At 44.1% G+C, this 11,873-nt stretch overlaps 1 protein-coding gene across 1 annotated transcript; it reads left to right on the forward strand.

The window, feature by feature from the left end:
* Positions 1-273: 273 nt before the first annotated feature.
* On the forward strand, positions 274-4,194 carry LOC309563174 (trypsin-like; the record flags this gene model as incomplete). Its single annotated transcript, XM_082267508.1, has 5 exons — positions 274-313; positions 507-657; positions 1,543-1,800; positions 3,156-3,288; positions 4,045-4,194. The coding sequence occupies 5 exons, from the start codon at positions 274-276 to the stop codon at positions 4,192-4,194; spliced, it is 732 nt and encodes a 243-aa protein (XP_082123634.1).
* Positions 4,195-11,873: the final 7,679 nt, after the last annotated feature.

Here is an 11,873-nt window from a genome sequence, read left to right on the forward strand (position 1 = left end):
TGGCCTTTAAAGAAGTGAAATGGAATAGTGTGGAAAAATACTGAATTATCAAGATTAAAAAAAAATGTACTAATATTACCGATGGTGGAGGTTGCAGATAGTGTGAAAAACAAAACAAAAACATGTTGATAAAACTGTGTATACATTAACCTGAACATTTCTTATTGACACAGCTGGCCAGTGTACATGTAGGGGGGAATGGGGGGAGTCCTGGTAAAACATATAAATACCTACATTATTAGCAACAAATTGCTCACTGGTAAAATCGACACCATGAAACTCCTTCTGATCTGTGTGCTCCTCGGGGCAGCTGGTGAGTATACATTGTATATATATATATATACAGTATATATATATATATATATATATATATATATATATATACAGTATATATATTGTATGTTCATTCATTTTTGTAAATACTATGTTTTTTTGTTACATAGACTTAATATATCCCTTTGCATAGGCTCTCTCTATATGTAATCAATACATGTTGTGTTTTACAGCTGCCTTGGACGATGACAAGATCGTCGGAGGATACACCTGTGGAGCCTACTCTCAGCCCTGGCAGGTATCTCTGAACTCCGGATATCACTTCTGTGGTGGATCCCTCCTCAACTCCCTGTGGGTGGTCTCCGCTGCTCACTGCTACAAGGCGTAAGTGCACTTTTTTATGACAGCACTTTTTATTGAAATAGGCACTGAAAAAATTTGTATTTATTATTCAGAGCTTTTACCAGCTGGTTGACCATCAAAGTGGCATGTTAGTTAAATGGATGGTTGGTAGGTAAGTGGGTGGGTTGGCAGGAGATCTCTTGGGATGGTAATGCCCTTATGATTGATGAACCTATTCATAAAGTGCAATCAAATTAAACACAAATTGTTTGGTGCTCCTAATCCCTTGCTTACCTATAGCGCCTGTGTAATATCCAAATCAGATATACATAGATAACCATTATTGTAAAAAATATAGGGCTCCTAACAATAATTAAGCTAGACTAAGGAAACTATGTAAAAATTACCATACCACAGTTTCAGCTGTAATGGTTGCTTATTTTTTAAACCCTTTCTCCAGATATTTTGTAATATTTTGAATAGATTGGGGATGAGGTAAAAATGCTACCAAGTGTTATTTTTTCCTGTGACCCACTATGGAGTTTTTTCCTTAATTTCTTGTCCATGTGATATGGGGTACATTGAGAATGGGTTATACTAGAATGTATTTTTGTTTGTGTGTCCATTTAAAGCAATTTTATACCACTTCATGTCTTGGCTGGAAGTGAGGATACATCTCCCCAATAAAAAGACAGGCCTCTGACAGAGGCTCTATTCCTTCCCTGCTCTATACCAAACAAAATCAAATGTTCTCAGTATCCAAAACGACTGTACTTCCTCCTGTACCAACCACTAGCGATACATGTTCCATTAATAAGCTACCCTACACTGCTGTTCAGTTTGAAACAAATAAACTGTCTTATATTCAGAATTCCTTTATTTTAGATGCAAATGTATACTGATTTCATTGCATTTGTCTCTATACAGGAGCATGCAGGTCAGACTCGGAGAACACAACATCGCTGTCTCTGAGGGCACTGAGCAGTTCATCAACTCTGCCAAGGTTATCAGACATGGAAGCTACAACTCCAGAACCCTGGACAATGACATCATGTTGGTCAAGCTGGCCTCTCCCGCTACCCTCAACACCTACGTCAAGGCCGTGTCTCTGCCCAGTGGCTGTGCTGGTGCCGGCACCAACTGTGTGATCTCTGGATGGGGCAATACCCTTAGCAGTGGAAGTAAGTAAACATCACTGCAATATCATCTATTACTGATAATAAATTATGCTAAACTTCTCAGGTGAGTTTGCCAAGATTAGAAAATGTAGGAAATATTATTCCTTTGAGGAACAAATCCCATAAATCCTAACTCTGGGCAGTTAAGAATTATTATGCATGTCTCCATCCCTCCAGAAATTAAGGATCTAGTGCTTGTATTGTCAAGGGGTTGGGATAACACAAAGTAATGTTTAACTAAATCCAGAGTCCTGCAATCTTTTTCCCTGAGGTTATAGTTGTGGTGACCAGTCTTCCAAAGCCCCTCTTCTTGCCATTTCCCTGACTGGTCTTGTCACTGCCCCTCTTGCTAATTTCATCACGTACAATGCAGGACCACCCTAATGACCAGTGCCCATGTCATCAGGGTTTCTGCTGGAAGGAGTACCCCTTCAAGTTGTTGAACCGGAGGGAATAGGACCAGACAGCAGGCTGTCCCAGGGTAGATAAATATTGCTCTCTAATATCCCATCCCCTAAAATAGACTTTACTAAAGAAAAACAAAAAAATACTAAAGTTTAAAAAAATAAAATAAATAAGAAATATATTCTGAAATGTTTTTGAAACTTAGAACAAGTGTCACCAATAGAAGATTTCCCTTTTTTCCGTTCTGTCAACCAGTCAAAATTTTGGATTTCTTATCATTTTCAGTCACGGTTACAATGATCATCAGGACAAATAAAGTCAAATAAAGAAAAATTAATGTCTTCAGCGAGGACACAGGCAGAAAAAAATGTGAAAAATGTTTTAAACCCCCCCACTCTCACCCCTCTATCCAAAAAGTTTTGACTGTAACTACACTTTAATGTTGAATGCTTCTTTTGAACTGAAAAAACAGACCAGTCTCTATAACTGGAAGAGGGGTGGGATGATGAATTAGCTGTGTATGTGGAATATCTTCTTCTGAAAGTTATAGCTATCCAAAACATAGGCTGTATAAGTTATTCACAACATAGTTGCAAGTCACCGTGGTAAAGAGCTGCAGAATATCCACAAAAGCACCACCTGCTGGCTGCAAACAGTAAAAATAATAATAAATAATTGGAATTGTTTAATATTTCTCAGACTAAAAATGTAAAAAGCAAGTAATAGTTCAATGAGTTTTTACAAGAGAACAACATTACATAATGTCAATTCAAAATGGAAATACATGGTACAGCCAAGGCTGGGTAGCCCTAACACAAAGACTGAGTGCCAGCTGGAGCCCGTGAGGTTGGTCTAGCTGCCATTCTATTCTTGTCTTTTTTTTAACACATTTTGTTCTTTCTCATTCTGTCTCCAGTCAATACTTTACTAACTGCCATTTGTTTTACTTGTAGCCAGCATGCCTAACCTCCTGCAGTGTGTGAACGCCCCCATCCTGACCGCTGCCCAGTGTAGCAATGCCTACCCCGGAGAGATTACCGGCAACATGATCTGCATTGGCTACCTGGAGGGTGGCAAGGATTCCTGCCAGGTAATTGCCACAACTTAATTTAATTTTGTATATAAAGTTGTACTGTTCAAATAAATGTGTAATCTCAAACAAGTAGTAAATTTCGTAGACTGGGAAAAACATTTTTTTCACAATAGTTAAAATGAAAAAAATGAAATTCAATGTATAAATTTTAGTCCAAATGTTTAGGAGAAGTTTTGACACTAGATTAAAGACATTTCTTCCCAAGTAACTGCATAGAAAAACAAATCTTGTTTAGCATTATTTATTATTAATTATTAGTTGGAAATACAACTAACAAAATTAAGCCCATGTGGCAAAAAATATCGTCTTAAAGTATAACTAAACCAAAGAACTAATATGTAATATCTTTTAGCTTGCCAGTCCTTAGATGTGGTGGCTGCATTTGTTTTCGTTTTTAAGGCTAAGAATATTATTAGCAAATACATAAATGAACTGTTGATACTGCCAGAAATGCAGTGTCCTTGTCACTTTCTGTAAGATCAACTGGAAGAAAACACAGGCTACGCATCCTATCTCCACACTTGTAATAGCAAAGGTAGACATACCTTGGTGGCTACGATGGCTCCTTCCATAGATACACTGGAGGTAATGCATTTTGCCACCCAGGGACAGGAAGTGTGTTATCCCCTGAATTATCAGGTGGAAAAAAAAGATAAAGCCTGAAAAAATGAAAACCAACACAGCCACCACATCTAAATACTTATAATTTACTGTTTACCCAAAGTTCTAAAACATTATTTTTCTATTTTTCAGGGTGACTCTGGTGGTCCCGTGGTGTGTAATGGACAGCTCCAGGGTATTGTCTCCTGGGGATACGGCTGTGCCCTGAGAAATTACCCCGGTGTCTACACCAAGGTCTGCAACTTCAACTCCTGGATCGCCAGCACCCAGGCTGCCAACTAAAGTTTTAAAGGAAATACTTCTATCATTCTATTCTCTGCTTCTAGAAACCTACATCCTGTAATGACTGAATAAACATATTTCTTGTTAAAAATAGTTTCAATCGTTTTATTTATTGTTGCAGCTATTGGTTCACCAATTGCTGCTTGTCTTGGCTACAGAAATAAAAACAACATATGCGATGCAGTCTGTCACTAGTACTTAAAGTGGATCATTTTGTAATCCCCCCCCCCCCGCCCCACCATACATCAGAATGTTTTTAGTAATAATCATGAAATGAAATGTCATGCATGTTGGGGGTGGAAGTAGAGTTATTTGGTGAAGGGAGGATAGCAATAACTTTACTTTATAGCAAATATAAAAATAGCAAATATAAAAATAACAATAAAGCATATACAATTGCTATAGCAGAGTTTAGAGGAGAGTAGGAAGAAGCAGCACAAGGAGCCAATAAGTTGTGCTGAAGTGCATAGATGCTGATGGTAGGAGAGAGTAGAGAGATACTTGTGTACACCTTGTGCTTTGATGCACCTCAATTGTCTTTAGTTAATTTATTCTAAATTTTTGGTTGGCTGTTTACTACAATTGACTTGGTGGCCAGTTGCAACTTAATCATCTAAACTGAGAACATTAAAATGGATTGGGGGTTTTACGTATCAGGCTATAAAGAGTTCTGCAGTTCTACATTTTGTACATTCCAGGATGCAGTAAGTTATTTACAGGGGATGTCATGGTGAAACAAGGAAATACATTTTACCAATGTTTGTTATAGTAAATTATCTTGCAATCATGTTCTCTAAATAGAAATTATTTGTCACCTTAGAGAAAAAAGGAGAGGAAATGTCAGAATGTTTATACTGCTCTGAATATAACAGTGTTTATTTATGCAAAGAAGCAAAGATCTGTAAATTAGGAGAGTCTTCACTTATTTCCATAAATCATACTAAATGCAAGATCGTTTTAAGTGACACTAAACTGAAGATAGAGGATACAATTCTGTGCAAAAATATATATTTATTAAATACTTCAGTGCAAAATAAATGTCAAAAATATAATTGGTGATAAACACAAAGTTTCAATAAAATGCAATAATATATATCACAAAGGTAATACGAGCATAAAATCAAAGAATATTATCTCAGAATAATAAAATGATCATAATCAAAGACTTTTAAATATGAGTGACAGTCTACATAAAAGATGGCAACCAATATGACATGTTTGACATGTGACTTCTCTCATCCAACAGATATTCAATTTCTATGTTTTAAATACAGTTGCATGGATCAACATTGTTGGACCATGCCTTAAAAAGTCCAGATTGTATTGATAAAATATGTTTCTTTTTAGTTAACCTACCATAAAGAATACATCACAACTGAACCATTTTACTAAAAGCCAGAATCAGCTTACATCCCAAGATAAAAGAATTAAACCAATCATACTGCAGTTAGAATGATTCAACTTCAAATCTTGATGCTAACAGATTAGGTGATGGGTCAGTTAGGTGCATCTAAATAAGGCAGATCAAATATCTATATGAAGAATAGGAACATACTTTACCAGCCAAATTCTATTGTCTGAGAAGTCACGTTGTCTTGGTTATAGGATCAATGGTCTCCCATGAGTTTCAGAACTCCCTCACGATCTTTGCAATCCTCAGCTCTTCCTCTCTCTTAGCTGACTAGGACTTTTAAGCCCTCCCCTGAAGTGTGGGCGGGGATCTCATTACCATATAATCTCCATATCACTAAAAGCATCTAATTACTATAATCAATTATTGGAAATTAAAATTAAACATCCACTAGGGGCAGTATTGCATTACTTATTAGATACAGAATAAAAACACGTCATAACCTATACAATGGCCTGCTATTAAAGATGACCTATGACCTAAGACTGTTTCAAGCAATTAAATCACTTGTCTGTATTAGGGATGATCGAACGGTTCGGGTCGACCATCGGTTCGACCCGAACATTGGATGTTCGATATTCGGCCGAATACCGAACTTTTTGCGGCAAAAGTTCGGTATTCGGCCACCAGAACCGCCCAAAATGCACTGGGACAGGAACTGGGCTTTAAAAGCCCGTGATTGGCCCAGAAACGTCTGCAAAAGCCAATGAGGGGGCAGGAGTCTCCTAGGAACGTGATTGGAGTGACTACGGGGACCAGAGGCCAATCAGGAGTGAATACGCCCCACACTATATAAGATGGCCCCGCCTAACCCCTAGCACAGTTATCCAGAGCCTGTTGAAGAGAGTTGAAGCAGTTCTGTCTGACTCCTGCTTGCTACACTACATTTCCTACATATCGAGTGGTTCTAAAGCTCCATATAGCAGAATTGTATTTAGCTTACAGCCAGTGTAGTTAGATACAGCGATTGTGCTGGTTCTTAGAGTTAAAAAAAAAAAAAAAAAAAAAAAACTTAAGGGACAGTGTCAGTCTTCTGCTGTATGGAGCTTTCTATTTAGTGGAAAGGGATATCTAGTGTAGTTAGGGAACTTTGTACTACATTAGTTAGATTTGAAAATTTAGTTTCTGTAGGGAAAGTGTGAGGGTTCTGTTTAGTGAGCACGTGGCACAGTGCTGCTGTATCACAGCAGGTATACGTGCTTGCTAGGCAGCAAAATACAGTGACAACTTAACGCCTGTTGTTCAAAGCGTTAGGTGCACTGTACAAAAGCCTTTGCAACTGTGCGTGACACGCAACTGCTGTGCTGTATCCAGCGACAACTGTGGGTCGCATAGCAGTGTGCGTTTTTCACCGCACACAGTTGCCAACGCATCAGTGACAACCTAACGCCTGTTGTTCAAAGCGTTAGGTCCACTGTGCAAAAGGCTTTGCTACTGTGCGTGAACCGCAACTGCTGTGCTGTATCCAGCGACAACTGTGGGTCGCATAGCAGTGTGCGTTTTTCACCGCACACAGTTGCCAACGCATCAGTGACAACTTAACGCCTGTTGTTCAAAGCGTTAGGTGCACTGTACAAAAGCCTTTGCAACTGTGCGTGACACGCAACTGCTGTGCTGTATCCAGCGACAACTGTGGGTCGCATAGCAGTGTGCGTTTTTCACCGCACACAGTTGCCAACGCATCAGTGACAACCTAACGCCTGTTGTTCAAAGCGTTAGGTCCACTGTGCAAAAGGCTTTGCTACTGTGCGTGAACCGCAACTGCTGTGCTGTATCCAGCGACAACTGTGGGTCGCATAGCAGTGTGCGTTTTTCACCGCACACAGTTGCCAACGCATCAGTGACAACTTAACGCCTGTTGTTCAAAGCGTTAGGTGCACTGTACAAAAGCCTTTGCAACTGTGCGTGACACGCAACTGCTGTGCTGTATCCAGCGACAACTGTGGGTCGCATAGCAGTGTGCGTTTTTCACCGCACACAGTTGCCAACGCATCAGTGACAACCTAACGCCTGTTGTTCAAAGCGTTAGGTCCACTGTGCAAAAGGCTTTGCTACTGTGCGTGAACCGCAACTGCTGTGCTGTATCCAGCGACAACTGTGGGTCGCATAGCAGTGTGCGTTTTTCACCGCACACAGTTGCCAACGCATCATTGAGAAATATGCCTGGTAGACCAAGAAAAGGCATACGTGGCCCTGCTGCGGAAAGGGGCACAGCTTCTAGGGTGTCTAGAGGCAGGGGTGGACGTGGTGGTCAGTCCTCAGCCAGGCCACCATTTGGATTGTTCTCCGGCAGTGGCCAAGCTATACGTCCACAGTATGTACAGGAGGTGGTGGACTATATGAACAAACCCTCATCATCGGCATCATCTGCAACTACAGTGACCCAGGCAGAGAAAAGTGGTCAGTCTTCTGCAGTTGTCAGAACAAATACAGATGAGTCCATGTCCACCTCATGTCCTCCCTTAGACCCAATTTCAGACATGGCAGAGGAGTCAGCTGAGCTGTTTGACCACAGTGTCGGCCATCTACTCCAGCCTGATGCTCAGTCCTTTATGGAGTCTGATGTTGGGTCTGAGTTTGAGGAGGAGGCAGAGCAAACAAGAGGGGAGAGCAGACGGCCCGCTCCATCTAAGGCCGCACCTGTTGTCTCCCAGGCCAGGCCTGATGCTCAGTCTTTGATAGAATCAGATGTTGGGTCTGAGGTTGAGGAGGAGGCAGAGCAAACAAGAGGGGAGAGCAGACGGCCCGCTCCATCTAAGGCCGCACCTGTTGTCTCCCAGGCCAGGCCTGATGCTCAGTCTTTGATGGAGTCAGATGTTGGGTCTGAGGTTGAGGAGGAGGCAGAGCAAGCAAGAGGGGAGAGCAGACGGCCTACTCCATCTAAGGCCGCACCTGTTGTCTCCCGGGCCACTATACACACCTCATCTTGCTGGGCCTTTTTTGAGACATCCCATGCAGATAAAACAGTTGCGATCTGCAAGATTTGTAAGAAGGGTATAAAACGTGGCAAAAATGTCAACCACCTGGGTACAAGCTGCCTAAACAGGCATTTGACAACCCACCACTCGGCCCGTTGGCAGGAGCATTTAAAGAACCCACAAAAGGGCCAAAGATTGGTCAGTCGGCCTCCTAGTTCTCCTCGCGCTCCTCCTCATGCTCCATCTGCTCCACCTGCTCCACCTGCACATCAGTCTGTTCCTGGCCCTGCTATAGTCACTCGTCACCTGTTGGCAGCCTCCACTGGCAGGGATGATGATATAGCAGGCAGTGTCGCATCTACCTCCAGCACACCACCAGCTGTATCATCTAGACGCCAAATTTCGATTCCACACATGCTGGAACGAAAAAAAATGTATACTCCCCGCCACCCACATGCCCAGCGTCTAAACAGTAGTTTGGCTAAACTACTGGCTCTGCAACTATTACCATTTAACCTGGTAGAGTCTGCTCCCTTCCGTGACTTCGCAAAATGTGCAGTTCCACAGTGGCAGGTGCCAAGTCGGCATTACTTTTCCCGTAAGGCCCTGCCACCCCTATACCAACATGTGGAAGGCAATGTAGTGTCATCCCTGGCCAAGTCAGTCAGCCGTAAGATACACTTGACGGCTGACACTTGGTCAAGCAAACATGGGCAGGGACGGTACATTTCTGTCACTGCTCACTGGGTGACACTGCTTGCCAGTGGAAGGGATTGTAGCCAGGGCTCGGTGCTGCAGCCAGTGTTGCCCCCACGTCTGCAAACAGCTGGTGGTGTCGCTGATCCGGGTAGATCGATCACTTCTACCCCCTCCTGCTCCTCCTCCTCTACCTCCTCCATGCCCTCCTCTGCAGAATGGTCCTTTGAATATGATGAGATACCACGTAAACGTTCAAAGGGCTATTCTATGTCTCAGGCCAAAAGGTGTCACGCAGTGCTGCAGCTTGTGTGTCTAGGGGACAGGCAGCACACTGCCCCTCAGATTCTTGGGGCTCTGCAGGCACAGGCCCAGAGGTGGTTGACACCACGCCAGCTGCAGCCAGGGATGGTGGTTACTGATAATGGGTCAAACCTCCTGGCCGCCCTTCGTCAGGGAAAGTTAACCCATGTGCCATGCCTGGCGCATGTCCTGAATCTCGTGGTACAGCGGTTTTTGAACTCGTACCCGGGAATGCAGGATGTGCTAAGGATGGCAAGAAGGGTGTGCAGTCACTTCAGGCGGTCGTACAGTGCCACTGCACGTTTGGCCGAAGTGCAGCGCGAGTTTCACCTGCCGGTACACCGCCTCATCTGTGACATGCCCACCCGCTGGAACTCCACCTTGGCTATGCTGCAGCGCCTGTACACGCAGCAGAGGGCCCTCAATGAATACCTATGCGAGTACGGCACCAGCACTGGCTCTGCGCGCCTGGGCTTCTTTTCACCACGGCAGTGGCTTTTGATTAAGGATGCATGCGCTGTCCTCTCGCCATTTGAGGAGGCCACAAGGATGGTCAGCCGGGACAGCGCATGCATCAGTGACACCCTACCGGTACTGTTTTTGTTGGAGCACACTCTGCGTGGCATTATGGACAGGGCACTGGAGGCAGAGCAGCAGGAGGAAGAGGAGGACTTCCTTGCCTCTCAAGGCCCCCTTTATCCTGAGAATCCTGACCCCATTATGCCTAGCTCCCAGAGGCCCGAGCAGGATCCAGGGGTGGAAGAGGAGGAGGAGGACGATTCTGCGGGAACTTTTGCAGGGTTTGAGGAGGAGGAGGAGGAAGACATGCGGCAATCTGCAAGGCCTAGTTTGACTCCCTCGGGACACTTTGGAGTAGTACGTGGCTGGGAGGAGGAGGAGCCCGTTGAAGATAATGTCGTTATGAGTGACCCCGAGGAGTCAGCTTCTCAGGCCTTCGCTAATTTGCGACGCATGGGAAACATCATGCTCCAGAGCCTGCGAAAGGACCCCAGAATCAAGGCCATTAAAGAGACTAACCACTATTGGTTGGCCACCCTACTTGACCCCCGGTACAAGTGTAAAGTCTCTGAGCTTTTCCCATCCACCCATAGAGTCCACAGGATCAAATCCCTTGAGGACAGTCTCAAGAGGAATCTGGTGAACATGTTCCCCGACTCCCGTAGGGTGCAGGGGCGGGGACAACCTACCATGGATTCTACTGGTGGTCACGAGAGGAGCGTTGGAGAAGGCGTGCGGTTGACGGATGCCTTTCGGTCTTTTTTTAGTCCTCACCGCCCAGGCCTCTCAGCTGCCACATCGCATCGACACCGTCTGCATCACATGGTGGACGATTACGTGAGAGCACAAAGTGACACAGAGGGCTTTTCATGTGACGAATCCGATCCACTGGCATACTGGGTCTTAAGATTAGACCACTGGCCAGAACTGGCCCAGTATGCCATGGAGTTGTTGGCCTGCCCTGCTTCCAGTGTCCTATCGGAACGGGCATTCAGCGCAGCAGGAGGATTCGTCACAGACCATCGAACTAGACTCTCCACCGACTCAGTCGACCGTTTGACATTCATTAAGATGAATCAGTCGTGGATATCAAGCTTTGATGCACCTGATGCAGACCTTGTAGACTAGGCTATCGTTGTGATGTGGCAGTTGAGCCTCAGTTTAAGCCTGGACCATGGTGCCACCCTCAAACCCTCCTCTCATTCTCTTTACGTTCACAGAACCTCATTTTGGTTATGACAAAAACGACAATGTTTGCGCACCTGTTCCACAGGTGCACACCTTTACAATTTTTGGGCCTCCTTCAACACCAGCTCTTTGGGGTTAAGGTGGGGAGGCTATACTAAAACAAAAACGACAATGTTTGCGCACCTGTTCCACAGGTGCACACCTTTACAATTTTTGGGCCTCCTTCAACACCAGCTCTTTGGGGTTAAGGTGGGGAGGCTATGCTAAAACAAAAACGACAATGTTTGCGCACCTGTTCCACAGGTGCACACCTTTACAATTTTTGGGCCTCCTTCAACACCAGCTCTTTGGGGTTAAGGTGGGGAGGCTATGCTAAAACAAAAACGACAATGTTTGCGCACCTGTTCCACAGGTGCACACCTTTACAATTTTTGGGCCTCCTTCAACACCAGCTCTTTGGGGTTAAGGTGGGGAGGCTATGCTAAAACAAAAACGACAATGTTTGCGCACCTGTTCCACAGGTGCACACCTTTACAATTTTTGGGCCTCCTTCAACACCAGCTCTTTGGGGTTAAGGTGGGGAGGCTATGCTAAAACAAAAACGACAATGTTTGCGCACCTGTTCCACAGGTGCACACCTTTAC

The sequence above is a fragment of the Pelophylax lessonae genome (assembly GCF_965119305.1).
Source record: "Pelophylax lessonae genome assembly, chromosome: 9".
Lineage (NCBI taxonomy): Eukaryota > Metazoa > Chordata > Amphibia > Anura > Ranidae > Pelophylax > Pelophylax lessonae.